The following is a 14,895-nucleotide window of genomic DNA, read 5'->3' on the forward strand; positions in this document are numbered from 1 at the left end:
AAGGATCTGGCGTTGCTGCAGCTGTGGTGTAGGTTGCAGCTGTAGCTCAGATTCAGTCCCTGTCCTGGGAACTTCCATATGCCTTGGATGCAGCCAAAAAGAAAAAAGAAATTCAGTATTCCTATATGGTATACCGTTTCTTAAATTCCATTTGTTTTATCATAATATGAACAACTGTACAAATAGGCCTATTATTTCATGTTTTAAAAATGAATTTCAACCAAAAAATATTGCTAGCATTGATTTTTAAACATTTGGAACATAATTGGGCATGGGGAAATGTTGGGCCAGCACTCAGATACCTGGGAAGACTGTGGAAAATACCGTCTGTTTCATGGTTTGCGGAAGTCTTGGCCCTGGTTAGTAACCACGGTGCCACAGCTTGTAGCTGAGCCCTAGGCCAGCGATTGGTCCCCTGCAGGCTCGGGGAACGGCAGGCAGCCCTCCCTGGTGACCCTGACTGGTATCCCAGTTACCATCAGTTCACGTGAGCAGTACCTCTCTTCCTTGGTCAGATGTTGATAACCAGCTTCAGAGTTGCCTCTTCCTGACATTGACCAGTTGGTAGGTGTGTGGTCTCTGCATTCCAGACCATTTACTCTTTTCTGAGCATTTGCCATCTTGCCTGGGACCTTGGGCGCCTTTTTTTTTTTTTTTTTGCTTTTTAGGGCTGCACCCATGGCATAAGGAGGCTCCCAGGCTAGGGATCTCAGTTGCACCTGCTGGCCTACACCAAAGCCATAGCAATGCAGGATCGGAGCCACATCTTCGACCTACACCATAGCTCACAGCAATGACGGATTCTTAACCCACTGAGCAAGGCCAGGGATTGAACCTCCTCATGGATGCTAGTCATTAACCACTGAATCATGACAGGAACTCTACTCTGGGCTCTTTTAAAAACCACTTGGGGCACAGTGCCTGTGATGCTCGGGTGAAGGGTCCAGGGTACCAGAAATAGCACCCTAGATAGGTTTCTCCACCTCGACCCCTCTGGTGCTGTGGACTGGATGATGCTTTGTGGGGATTGTGTCATAAGATGTTGAGCAGCATCCCTGGCCTCAGCCACTAGATGCCAGGAGCATTCTTTCCTTTGTGATGACCAAAGTCTTTCCAGACATTGCCTAGATGTCCCTCGGACAATTAAACCACCCCCATCTGGGCACCACGGCCTCAGAGGATGGTGTTCACGTGAGACCCACGGCACCTTCCTGACCCTGCAGCTCTGGAGGAGGTGGGGGCGGCAACCTGGATGGAGGACCCTGATCTGGAGCAAGAGGGGGAATGGAGGGCAAAGATGGGAGCATGTAGCAGGCAGATAAAGGGAGGCAGTAGGTTGGGCTGGGTGCTTCAGGGTGGCGGTAAATGAGAGCAGGCAGAAGGGGGAGGGTGCAGGGCTGGGAGCCCCCATGTGAGGCTACGTTCATTCAGACAACTGGGAGGAGTGTTAGCACGGAGCCCATCTCCTCTCTAGAGAATGGCACTCAAGCCTCCATTGTCCCACTCTTGAGCCAACCTTGAGCACTTAAATAGCTTTAAATCCTCCTGAGAATTTTATCACTTTCCTCTTGACCTTGTAGAGAGAGTTACGTGAAGCCCTCAAGTGGGCTGAGTTCTTTGGAAAGAGGTTGCAGTTGTTTGATAAGTATTCATTCATCTGACGTTTGTCTAGCACCCATCTGGGCAGGGGCTGTGTGAGGCGCTGGGGACCCCGCGCAGCTCAGGCCCGGATGGTCTCACTCAGCCAGTACAGGCAGCCTAGGGGGAGCTGAGGGTGGGGGTGGGGGGACAGTAAGCCTGCTGTCAAGTTGTCCGGGTCACATCCCAGCTCAGCTTCTGGCTGCTGTGTCTTTGGGGCCTCAGAGTCCTGGTCTGTGAAACAGAGCAGTAGAATTCATATCCCCTATGGTCTGATGTTGAGAGGATTGAGAGAGTGTATACAGCTGGTAGAGCAGTGCCTGGCATTAGTGAGCCCTCAATATTAACATCATTATTTTTATTTATTTATTTATTTATTTGGCCACGGCATGCAGCAGCTTGATGTGGGATCTCAGTTCCCAGACCAGGAATGGAACCCGGGCCACAGCAGTGAAAGCACTGAATCCTAACCACTGGACCATCAGGGAACTCCCACTATCTTTTTTTTTTCCTTTAGGGCCGTACCTGTGGCATATGGAAGTACCTGGGCTAGGGGCTGAATCGAAGCTGCAGTTGCCGGCCTGCTCCACAGCCACAGCAACACCAGATCTGAGCCTCGTCTGTGACCTACACCACAGCTCACAGCAATGCTGGATCCTTAACCCACTGAGTGGGACCAGGGATTGAGCCCGAGTCCTCATGGATACTAGTCGGGTTTGTTACTGCTGAACAGGAACTCCACTGATATTATTATTTTCAATGTTTTATTATTAAAACTAGTACATAAGGAGTTCCCGTTGTGGCGCAGTCGTTAACGAATCCGACTAGGAACCATGAGGTTGCGGGTTTGATCCCTGGCCTTGCTCAGTGGATTAAGGATCCGGCATTGCCATGAGCTGTGGTATAAGTCACAGATGCAGCTCGGATCCCACGTTGCTGTGGCTCTGGTGTAGGCTGGTGGCTGCATCTCCAATTAGACCCCTAGCCTGGGAACCTCCATATGCTGCGGGAGTGGCCCTAGAAAAGACAAAAAAAAACCCAACCAAAACTAGTACATAAGGGCTGTAACAGACTTAAGGAGTGTCAAGAAAATTCTGAAAGACAGGTGATCAAAAACAGAAGTGGCTCTTTTTTTTTTTTTTCTTTTGTCTTTTAGAAGTGGCTCTTCTGAGATGGGTCTTAAAAGCTTAGTGGGACTTTAGGGAGTTCCCGTCGTGGCGCAGTGGTTAACGAATCCGACTAGGAACCATCAGGTTTCGGGTTCGGTCCCTGCCCTTGCTCAGTGGGTTAACGATCCCGCGTTGCCATGAGCTGTGGTGTAGGTTGCAGATGCGGCTTTGATCCCGCGTTGCTGTGGCTCTGGTGTAGGCCAGTGGCTACAGCTCCGATTCGACCCCTAGCCTGGGAACCTCCATATGCCGCGGGAGTGGCCCAAGAAATAGCTAAAAAAAAAAAAAAAAAAAAAAGACAAAAAAAAAAGCTTAGTGGGACTTTAAATTGGGGGGGGAGGTAAGAAAAGAAAGGGGTTATGGGAAGATCACGTGGTAAGATTCAGGCTGAAGAGCGAAGAGCAAGCAGGCAGGAGGTCACAGCTTGAAGGCAGACCAGCAGGCTCACTGGGGGACAGCAGCTGGCCAAGATCCAGAGCAGAGAGAGGGGTGGGCCCGGAGACTGGGGAAGAAGGGCCTTGCCAGGAGGACTTGGTCTGAATGGACATAAATCCCAAGCCCCTTTGGCTTGGACCTACTTCATTTGTTATTTCCTTTCTCCCAAAGAGATGTAGAACTTGCCATTTTCCTCCCCCGGGCAGTGAAATACTGCCTGTGCTCCCTTTTTCCAGTGTCACTGAGCTTTTAGAGACAGAAAAGCAAATTCGCTTTACTGTCCCCATGTTGTCAGACGGGAGCCAGATAGGGGGACCCTGGCAGCCACTTCGCATCCAATTCCAGCAGATGGACGGAGCACAGGCCTCTCTTGTCTGGGCGCCTGTGAGGCTTCCCGCTTCTGTGACCCGTTGGGGGTATCGCTGGTTGGGGTTCCCAGGGGAGCTGATTCTTTGATGTCAGGTGGAGATGCACTTTCTACCTGTCCCTTCTGCTGTTGGCACGCTGCCTCAGTGCAGGGACCAGCCACCACCGTGGCAGATGTGACTAATAAGCTGGGCGTCTGGGCCCAAGGAGGGCGTGTTTATTTCTCCGGAGACTGTGGCCTTGTGCCCGAGGCTTTGCTGAATCAGCTGGGTGCCGTCTGGCATCCCCCTCACTGCTGACAACTCAGTCCCAAGGTCATGGGTGTCCCTGGATGGCCCTGACCTCACCGCTCTCTGAAACTCCCCCCAGTGAACATACATATATTTACCGAGCACTTGCCAGGCCCAGGGGGATGCAGTCCCATGGGCGAGACAGACACCATCCTTGACTTGGTGAGCTTGAAGTCTCGTGGGAGAGACAGGCATTGAATAAACCATTGTAAGTGATACAGATGAGGGCTAAGAAAGGGAAATGTCCGATGAAGAACAGGAGAGGAGGAACCTAATCCTCAGGGGGTGCCTGAGGTCAGGGCAGGGCTCACAGAGGAAGGAATTCTCCCTGGTACCTAGAATACCGTGTAGGGGAGTTCCCCTCGTGGCGCAGTGGTTAACGAATCCGACTAGGAACCTTGAGGTTGCGGGTTCGGTCCCTGCCCTTGCTCAGTGGGTTGACGATCCGGCGTTGCCGTGAGCTGTGGTGTAGGTTGCAGACGCGGCTCGGATCCTGCGTTGCTGTGGCTCTGGCGTAGGCCAGTGGCTACAGCTCCGATTTGACCCCTGGCCTGGGAACCTCCACATGCTGCGGGAGCGGCCCAAAGAAATAGCAAAAAGAAAAAAAAAAGAATACCGTGTAGGGGGAGTTCCCATTGTGGCTCAGTGGTTAACGAACCCTACTAGTATCCACGAGGATGTGGGTTTGATCCCTGGCCTCACTCAGTGGGTTAAAGATCCAGCATTACCGTGAGCTGTGGTGTAGGTCATAGATGTGGCTCGGATCCCGAGTTGCTGTAGTGTGGTGTAGGCTGGCAGCTGCTCCTCCGATTTGACCCCTAGCCTGGGAACGTCCATATGTCACGGATGCGGCCCTAAAAGACAAAAAAAAAAAGAATACTGTGTAGGGACAGGGCAGGGTGGGGTGGGGCCAACCTCTATCTCCAAGGTGGCTTGTGACTGAACCAGTGTGGGCTTCCCCCAGGCTCAGTGTCATTGGCACCATGGCCGTCCGTCTCTTAAATTTCTTGCTTACTTTCAGGCTACTTTTTTTCTTTTTTTTTTGGATGATTTTTACTTTTTTCCATTATAGCTAGTTTACAGTGTTGTGTCAATTTTCTACTGTAAAGAAAGGTGACCCAGTCACACATACATATATACATTCTTTTTTTTCACATTATCATGCTCCATCAGAAGTGACTAGATATAGTTCCCTGTGTTAAACAGCAGGATCTCTTTGCTTATCCACTTTCAGGCTACTCTTTTGCCCCCTTTGCTGGCTTATCTTACTCCCCAGACATGATTCCAGCCTTCCTAGAGGATGGCCTTGCTCTCTAAGGCAGCTGACAGTGATAGTAAGAGGCCAGGCTCAGAGGAGAACAACCTGCCTGGATCCCAGCCCCTGCTTTACTCCTATTGGTCATGGAACTAGACACACACAGACTAACCCCTCCACACCTTGGTACCTTGTCTATAGAAGAGATTGTCTTGGAGTTCCCTGGAGGCCTAGAAGTTAAGGATCTTGCGTTGTCACTGCTGTGGCTCAGGTTGCTGCTATGGCACAGGTTTGATCCCTGGCCCAGGAACTTCCGCATGCTGTGGGTACCCACTCACAACCAAAAAAAAAAAAAAAAAAAAAGAAGGAGGAGAGAGAGAGAGAAGAGGTTCTCTTTACCAAGGCGTCTGAGGACCAAGGTCATGACTGCAGAACGCTAAGTGCAGGGCCTGTGTGAGTCAAGGACCTGCACTAAGGGCCTTGACTCACACAGGCCCTTTCCCCTTCCTTTTCAGCACCAGAAACAGAGTTGATTCAGTTACCTTTCTGTTTTTCCCTGGACTCTTGATGAATGCAGAATTTCGGAGTGTTACTTGGCCACAGCTTATGGTAAAGCAGACCCTGCTGGGTAAACTGCATCTGACTGGGTGTCCTCTGTCCGACCTCTCTGAGGAGGGAGCCATGGCTTTGGGCTTCCCGAATGTGTTATCACCTTGTGCCACTCTGTCCACAGGGTGGTCACTGGAGATGCTGGCCACTGGGATCAGGGCGGCTGCCATACCCAAGCAGCATGCACCCACCTGAATTGAAACCTGGGGGTGACACCTGAATTCACCTCTCAGGTGAAAGGATTTAACCCTTCCAGGTCCAACATGCCGTTAATTCATTCATTTCAAAATATCCGTTGAGAGCCCCCTATGTGGTAGGTACTAGGAACACAACATGGAACAAAACAGATTCATTCTGTGCCCTGAAGCACTTAGAACCAAATGGGGAGATGCTGTCAATCAAATCTTCATCCGATAATAGTAAAAGAGCACCCTGACCATATGTGCGTTGCACTTTGAGAGTGTCATGGGGAGATTTGACCTATTTGGGTAGGTTGGGGAAAGTGTCCATGAGGAGGTCACATGGAGCTGGGATCTGATGGATGAATAGGCAGCAATCAGATGAAGGAGGAGAGAACAGCACAGGCACTGTTGGGGAGAGTGCAGGTGGAGAGAATGAGGGCAGGTAGAACTATGCCATGCAGAGTCAGGTTTTTTTTTTTTAATTTTTAAATTTAGAATGATTTTTACTTTTTCCATTATAGCTGGTTTACAGTGTTCTGTCAGTTTTCTGCTGTAAGAGTCAGCTTATTGAATGACCTAGTGAGCAGCCCTGGGCATGATGGTGATGCCCAGTCAGGCTGGTGTTCTTATTTTTGCTTCTTCATCTTCAGAGCAGTGTGATACAAAGTGAGGTTAATGCAAGGTGGGAGCAGGCATTTGTGGTGGGGAAGGATGTATGTGGTGCGGATGGATGCGTGTGGCGGGGAAGGGTGCTTGTGGCGGGAGGAGGGGTTGGATTGGATTGGATTTACAGTTTGAACAGTTGACTTTGGCTGCAGGATGCTGAAATCAAGCCTGAAGGGAGTGAAATTTGAAGAAACGTTGCGTGACATGGTTTTGATGGACAAGGAAGCCCAAGGTGTGGATGGGTTTTAGAGAGCATCTGATGGGGATTAGCAGCAGGGAGGAACATGTGGCCTTTAATTTCAGGGATCTCGGCTGTTCAGCTTGGCTTCCCACCTTCACTCTCCCCCCTCCCCCATTTTTGGTTTCCATGATCCCAAACTACCCTTCTGTGTTGCCAAATGAGAGATTTTAGGAAGATGGGTCGGGTGCTATAACAGGACATAGAAGTTTCTAAGCACATCCCCAGCCAAGAGCAAAAAAACCTTCAAGGCATTTAGAAAAGTAAGCCTCATAGTAGCATCTTCTGTAGCTTGGAGGATGCTTCTGGCATTCATTGCAGACATTTTCCATCAACTAGGATGAATAGAAATCACATTTCTCCTTTCCCCTCTCTCTTCCCTCCAGGCTGATATTTGGCACCCTTTACCCTGCGTATTATTCCTATAAGGCCGTGAAATCAAAGGACATTAAAGAATATGTAAGTAGCACTTTTGCTGGGGGTGGGGGAGCTGATGGGGTTAGTTGGGGGAAGCTGGGCCTGAAGGAGGGTGATGGATGGTGGGTACTGGGAGCGGGGCCAAGGAGGCCCTTCATTAACCTCATTTCATGTGACCTGTCAGGTGTAACCCAGGAGTCCTCTCCTGTCTAGACCACCTCTTTAGAGCTAGACTTTGTTCAATCAGGGGGGAGGCTCAGTAAGAGGATACAACAGCCTCTTCCCCGTCCCCCCCTTCGCCCCCCGGTCTGCTGCACGCCACTCTATGTATGGCTTAAGAAGAGCAAGTTCATCTCACTGAACTGCAGGTGAGACTGTAAAGCAGTGTTACTGGGAGACAGTCTAGCATTGAGGTGAGGAGCTTGGGTCCTAGAGTCCAGCTGACCTGGTTTGTCTCCTGGCTCCTGGCTTGGGCTCTGATCTCCATTCTAGTTCCGGGTTCAGAATGCTCCCATGATTGAAGCCCTTTCACTTTATGAGCTTTTAGAGGGCAGGGACTGTCATGCTGTGACCATTTCCCACAGTGCCTAGCAGAGGGCTGAACACACAGGAAGGAGATCAGGAGCACTTACTGGTTGGAGGGTTGTATTACTGTTGGGCAATTTAGGTGCCCAAGTCATAGCCCTAAACGTGCTGCTGCAGCACCTTTAGGCTGGAAAACCATCAGACCGCCCCTGAATGATAAAGACCTGCAGGGGGCTGGGGAAGAAGGGGCGTCCCCTTGTAGGACAGAATCCCAGGTCAAAGTACAAAGGATATAGCTTTTGTCTTCAAGAGAATGAAGTCAAGTCTTGACAGACATCTGCTTGTTGCAATCAATGCTGGACAAGAGTCTTAACTTCTAAGAGTCTTAACTTCTAAGAGTCTGGGTTTCCTTATTGGAGCAGTAGGTGGATATCAATAATCCTAGCCCCCAGTGCTGTGGGCAACCAGGCGCTTTTCTACTCAGAAGAGGTCACTTGGCAAGTTAGGCACAGGTAAATCATTCCAAGCAGGTTTGGAAGTTGTTATTTTCTCAGCTTTCCCAGAGTGTTTTTAGGGTGACACCAGCCACCTCCAGAGCCATCTCCTCCCACCCTCTCAGTTTCCCAGAACTGCTTGCCTGGCTTGCATTTGCTACCAAGCAGGGGATCCAGACAGGGCTTGTGTTCTCTGGAGGCTGGGTCCCTGGTATGTGTGAAGGAATCTCAGAGTGTGACCTATAAATAGCCATTAAGTTGCAAGCCTAGAACCTCATGATTCCTAATTGACTTGGCCCAGGGAAGGCGCTGGGCAGCCTCTTCCAGGTCTCCCCTTCCCGACCCCTTCCAGCCTGGGAGGCTGGAACATGATGCCAGAGAAGGAGGCAAAACAGGGGTCACTGCGGTTCAAAGTCTGATCCTCTGCTTTGCAGGGGGGGAAACAATTCCGTCTGCTCATCTGGGAGAGAGCAAACCCTGGTGACTGTTTTGCTCTGACTAAACTACGGGAGCCTGGTTTATGACTCGAATGGCAATTCATTAATTTTAACTGAAAAATAGAACTGACAAGCAGGGCAGCTGTTTGTGTTGGCGGTGAGCATGTGCTTTTCCCAGGAGGGAAAGCTTGAGCGTTAAGGTTAACTGGTTTCTTGGTAATAATGAAACTGGGGGAGTTCCCGTCATGATTTAGCAGTAACGAACCTAACTCATATCCATTAGGATGCAGGTTCCATCCCTGGCCTCGCTCAGTGGGATAAGGATCCAGCATTGCCATGAGCTGTGATGTAAGTTGCAGACGTGGCTTGGATCCCATGTTGCTGTGGCTATGGTATAAGATGGCAGCTGCAGCTGTGATTCGACCCCTAGCCCGGGAACTTCTATATGCCACAGGTGAAGCCCTAAAAAGCAAAAAAAAAAGGGGGGGGGACAAAAAAAAGAGAGGGAGTTTCCATTGTGGCTCAGCAGAAAAGAACCCGACTAGTATCCATGAGGATGTGGGTTCAGTCCCTGGCCTCGCTTTAAGGGTTAAGGATCCAGCATTGCTGTGAGCTGTGGTGTAGGTCGCAGACATGGTTCAGATCCTGCATTGCTGTGGCTGTGGTGTAGGCCAGCAGCTGAACCTCTGATTCAACCCCTAGCCTGGGAACTTCCATGTGCTACCGGGATAGCCCTGAAAAGGAAAAAAAAAGAGAGAGACAAACCTGGGAACTTCCTTCGACTCCTGCCTGTCCCTCACCACCCAGCCCCACCCACATGCCCGCTGATTACGACCCTTCATCTCTATCCTCCTAGTAATCACGTCTCTCCTTCTGTGCTGCCTCTGTCTTCAAGCAGGCTCTCATCATTCTTCCCTGGAATGTTTCAGTGGTATTCTGTATTTTTTTGTTGCCACTATAACAAATTACCAGGAGCCTAGTGACTCAAAATAACACAAATGCATTATCTCACCTTTCTGGAGGCCAGTAGTCAGATGGATCTCCCTAGGCTGAAATCAAGCCTCCTTTTGGAGACTGTGCGGGAGAATCCATTTCTTTGCCTTTTCCAGTTCCTGGAGGCCACCTGCTTTCCTTGGCTGGAGCCTCCTCCTCTGCCGTCAAGTCAGAATCAGCCACCCTGCACCTTCCGCCCTCCCATAGTCGCACCTCCCTCTGACCACAGCTGGGCAAGATTCTCCACTTTTTTTTTTATATTTTCTAGGGCTGTATCTGAGGCATATGGAGGTTCCCAAGCTAGGGGTCTAACTGGAGCTGGAGCTGCCGGCCTACGCCACAGCCACAGCAACTCGGGATCCGAGCCACGTCTGCCACCTACACCACAACTCACGGCAATGCCAGATCCTTAACCCACTGAGCAAAGCCAGGGATCGAACCCGCAACCTCATGGTTCTTAGTCGGATTCGTTAACCACTGAGCCACGACAGGAACTCCGCCACTTTTAAGGATTCATGTGATTACAATGGGCCTGGATAATCCACGATAATCTTCCCATCTGAAAGTCCTTAACTTAATAACTGCAAAGTCCCATCTCCCTTATAATGTAATAGACTCACAGGTTCTGGGGATTAGGGTGAGGACATTTGGGGGCGGGGGCTGTTATCCTGCATACCGTACCCCCTCCCTGGGTTCTCCACCTCCTGACCCTCATCTTATACTCCATTGTCTATAGCAGTTCCACAAACCTTTAAAAAATGGAAATCTACTCATTTCACTCCCCCTGGATCCTTCAGTGGCTGCTTATCACCTGCAAGGTCAAGTTCGGTCTTCTCAGTGTTGAACTTTATCCTGTTCCTCCCACTTTCCAGCCACTTCTCTGCAAGCATCAGTGTTCTTGATCTCAACACCAAAAGTGTGGCCTGTGGACCAGCATTTTCGGTTATCACCTGGGAGCTAGTTAGAAGTGCAGCATCTCAAGCCCTACCCAGACCTTCTAAGTAAAAATTGGCATTTTTAACAAGATCCTCAGTTTGAGAAATATCACTCTTGATATTCATAGCTTTTTATGTCTTTTCCAATTTACTGCACCAGTCAAAGGTGGGGGGCAAAAACTTAAACAGAAAGGAATTTATGGGAATTTGTAAAATTAACTAGAAGGCTGGGGAAAGATTCTCAGAAACTGAGGAGAATCCAAGAAGGCTGGGTGACAGCCAAGCTTATGCCACAGGAAGGTTCTGGTTAGGGATCTATTGCCATGTCACCACCACAGAACTGGCTGCCAGCTGCCTTTGGAACATTCCATGAAGATCATTCTGGACTGGGGCATTTGACTTTTCCAAGACTAGATAATAGGCCTTGATTCCTATAAAAACCCACAGGCTGGGAGACACCCTCCAAATTAGAGACACCCACTTTCCCAGTAGTTTTAAAAAATACACACATTGGAGTTCCTGCTGTGTCAAAGTGGGTTAAGAATCTGACTTCTGGGAGTTACCGTTGTGGCTCATGGGGTTAAGAACCTAGCATAGTCTCTGTGAGGATGCAGGTTCCATTCCTGGGCTCACTTAGTGGGTTAAGGATCCGGCATGTGTCACAGATGCGTCTGGGATCCAGTGTGGCTGTTGCATAGGCCTCAGCTATAGCTCCTATTCAGTCCCTAGCCCAGGAATTTCCATATGTTGCAGGTGCAGACATAAAAAAAAAAATCCGAGTGCAGCAGCTGGGGTCAATAAGGAGGTTCAGGTTCAATCCTCGGCACATGCAGTGGGTTAAAGGAGCTGGTGTTGCCGCAGCTGTGGCACAGGTTCAGTCCCTAGCCTGGGAACTTCATATGCCACAAATAAGGCCATTACAATTTTTTTTAATAAATAAATACACACAGATGCAATGCAGGCATACCCGAGAGATATTGCGTGTTTGGTTTCAGACCACAGCAGTAAAATAAACAACGCCAAAAACCAAGTCACACAGACTTTTTGGTTTCCTTAGTGCATATACCAGTTATGTTTTCACTATACTATACATTATTAAGTGTATTATGGCATTATTTCTAAAAAAATAAAGTATATGTCTTTAAAAATAATGCTTTTGGGAGTTTCTGCTGTGGTGCAGCAGATTAAGTATCTGACATTGTTTCTGCAGCATCTCAGGTCATTGATATAGTACAGGTTCAGTCCCAGGCCTGCAAACTTCCACATGCCAGGGGTGTGGCCAAGAAAAAGAAAGAAACAAAAATAATGCTGTTGGAGAAATGGTACCAATAGACTTGCTTAACACAAGTTTGCCACAAACTTTCAATTTGGAAAAAAAAATGCAGTATCTGTAAAGTGCATTGAAGAAACCAAGGTGCAACAAAATGAGGTGTGCCCGCATATTATGTATGTGAAAATACAGAATGCAGTGATATCTATTACAGTTACTTCTTGGGTTACACAACGTCCACTCCTTTACCTAGATTTTGGCTTTTTTATAAACCTTCCTTGGACTTCCCTTCATGGCTCAGTGGTCAACGAACCCGACTAGGATCCATGAGGATGCAGGTTCGATCCCTGGTCTTGCTCAGTGGGTTAAGGATTTGGCGTTGCTGTGAGCTGTGGCATAGGTCGAAGACGTGGCTTGGATCCAACGTTGCTGTGGCTGTGGTGTAGGCCCACAGCTATAGCTGCGATTCAGCCCCTAGCCTGGGAACCTTCATATACCTCAAGTGCGGCCCCAAAAAGCAAAAAAAAAAACAAACAAAAAAAAAAACAAAAAAACAACCTTCCAACAAGACTAGCACTCATTTACTTGCCAAACCCAAGTTTCCTCATGTGAGTCCAGCTCCAGATACAGTATCTCTGGCAAAGTTCTCTCCGTCTCTGACCGTGACAGGATCTGACTTTAACATTCAACACTCTAAAAATTAAATCTTTGGAGTTCCCATCGTGGCACAGCGGAAATGAATCTGACTAGGAAGCATGAGGTTTCGGGTTTGATCCCTGGACTTGCTCAGTGGGTTAAGAATCTGGCATTGCCTTGAGCTGTGATGTACATCGCAGATGTGACTCAGATCCCACGTTGATGTAGCTGTGGTGCAGGCCAGCAGCTGTAGCTCTGATTTGACCCCTAGCCTGGGAACCTCCATATGCCGAGGGTGCTGCCCTAAAAAGCAAATAAATAAATAAATATTAAATTGTCAAGTGAACCATTGCTAACACACCCTATATACTATATTAAGGGGAGAAGGAGAATAAATAAAAATAAAATTAGTTAAAATATTTAAATCTATACATGACACAGTAAGTAAGAATATGGATAGAAGCTACAGTTCTTATTTATGCAAGTAGCTATGAGTTCATAGTATTTTTGTCTTTAGTTAAAAGGTAAGTTTCGGAGTTCCTGTAGAGGCTCAGTGGTAATGAACCTGACTAGAATCCATGTGGATGCAGGTTCAATCCCTGGCCTGACTCAGTGGGTTAAAGGATCTGGCTTTGCCCTGAGCTGTGGTGTAGGTCACAGACTTGACTCGGACCCCATGTTGCTGTGGCTGTGGTGTAGCCTGGCAGCTGTAGCTCTGATTCGACCCCTATAGCCTGGGAACTTCCATATGCCTTGAGTGTGGCCCTAAAAAAAATTTTTTTTAAAGGGTAAAATCATGATTCTTGTACAAATATAAAACAAACACGTATTAAAAATTTTACTTAACTCATTAAGTAATGAGGGAACCAGTAAGGTGTTAAAAAACAGTTCAGAGACAGAGTTCCCTGGTGGCCTAGAGTATTGTCACTGCTGTGGCTCGGGTTCCATCCCTGACCAAGGAACTTAGCTTGCTGTGGGCGACCAAAACAAACAAACAAAAAAACAGTTCAAAGGACACTCCAAAACAGACATACTAGCAGTCAGGAATGATGAAATTAATTTGTTCATAGATATTCAACTGATTTCTGGGGAAGGTGGGGCCACTGGACCCAGTGGTACCTCCATTGGACAAAATTCTTTTGCAGTCTATAGACTAAATCATTTGGATCGTAATCAGTTTTCTATAGCTTACAAAGTTGCAAAATAGCTCAAAGACATTGCAAAACAAGACCCTTGCAGAATTAAGATAATTCAGAAGGCTGCTCTGGACAGCACCTAGCATTCCACGGGACATCCATTCCAAAGTCCTTCCCAATTTTTCCTGCTACTTTCCTCTTCCACCATCCAGTCCATGCTCCTTGTGCCTTCAGTTAGTGAATGAGGTTTCTTCTCCAGGGCTGTGGCTTAAATCTCCATTCCTGAGGAATCGGAGGCCTTATCTTGTCTTTGCAGAGTTGCAGGGTTGTAGTAATGATCCATAGACCTTACTTCTGAACAAGACAATACTAGGAGATTCCCTAGAGGATCCTTAACTTCCATCCACCCTCCTTCCTGTCACATTGTATAAGAGCAACTCTGCTTCCCCTTGATAATCAGAATTTGTCATCCTATCAAAGCCCATAAGTCCCTTTATTATCTAATTCCTTGTGACCTGGTGGCTTTGAAATTGCCAGGTGACCTTCTGATCACTATTTCTACTTTATCAGAACCGTTTTGTATCCCTGGTTGAAAAATCCATCCCTTGAGTGCTAAAATTATTAAAAAGCAGAGCTCAGAGGTTTGAGGATAAGAAGCAGAAATGTTCTGAGGGGGTTAGACCAGTGATTCTCAACTTTAACATGCATATGAGTAAACAGAATTTCATTAAAATGCAGATTCTGATCCATTAAGTCTGGAGTAGGACCTAAGGTTCTACATTTCTCATAAGCTCTTAGATGATTCTGTGGTGCTGGTCCATGGACCATACTTTGAGGTGCATGGAGCTAGCATCAGGCTTTATCACAGGAAACAACACTCTCATTTCCTTGGTTCCTGAAGCTGTGGATTCTGGCTAAGATGTAGCATCATGTGTTAGTCATTAGTTCAGAGAAGAAACTGCCCCCTCTAAGGTGCAGCTTATCAACCTCACCGAATGCTGACTCCCACCTTGTTCTTTCTGGAACTCTCCAAAGCTCTTGTAGCACTGTGTTAGGCCAGCTGCCTTATGGCAGTGGGGTGCATGATGAGATCAGTGACTCTCCAGAGCCTCAGTCTATTGTCTTGTTTCTTTTGCTATAAAAGAGAGCCTTTGGTCAGAAGCAGTGTTGGGTGGAATACATCAAAATGAAAAGGGCACTCACT

At 48.0% G+C, this 14,895-nt stretch overlaps 1 protein-coding gene across 23 annotated transcripts in view; it reads left to right on the forward strand.

The window, feature by feature from the left end:
• REEP1 (receptor accessory protein 1) overlaps positions 1-14,895 on the forward strand; it is a 122,572-nt gene that overhangs the window by 54,166 nt on the left and 53,511 nt on the right. For 21 of the 23 annotated variants that reach the window (XR_002342544.2, XR_014841532.1, XR_002342546.2 and 18 more), the window contains exon 2: positions 7,235-7,307. Coding sequence is in view for 13 of the 23 variants with exons in the window: in XM_021087288.2 (XP_020942947.1) it covers positions 7,235-7,307 (73 nt within the window). In the remaining 10 variants the exon portion in view is untranslated. Of the gene's footprint in view, positions 1-5,668; positions 5,763-6,762; positions 6,843-7,234; positions 7,308-14,895 lie in introns of those variants that run through there. The other 2 variants (XM_085018760.1, XM_013995986.3) reach the window with 2 other exon arrangements.

The sequence above is a fragment of the Sus scrofa genome, chromosome 3 (assembly GCF_054392235.1).
Source record: "Sus scrofa isolate SSC_HxYL_T2T_F1_AM1 chromosome 3, Sscrofa_HxYL_maternal_Yorkshire_Landrace_v2.0, whole genome shotgun sequence".
NCBI lineage: Eukaryota > Metazoa > Chordata > Mammalia > Artiodactyla > Suidae > Sus > Sus scrofa.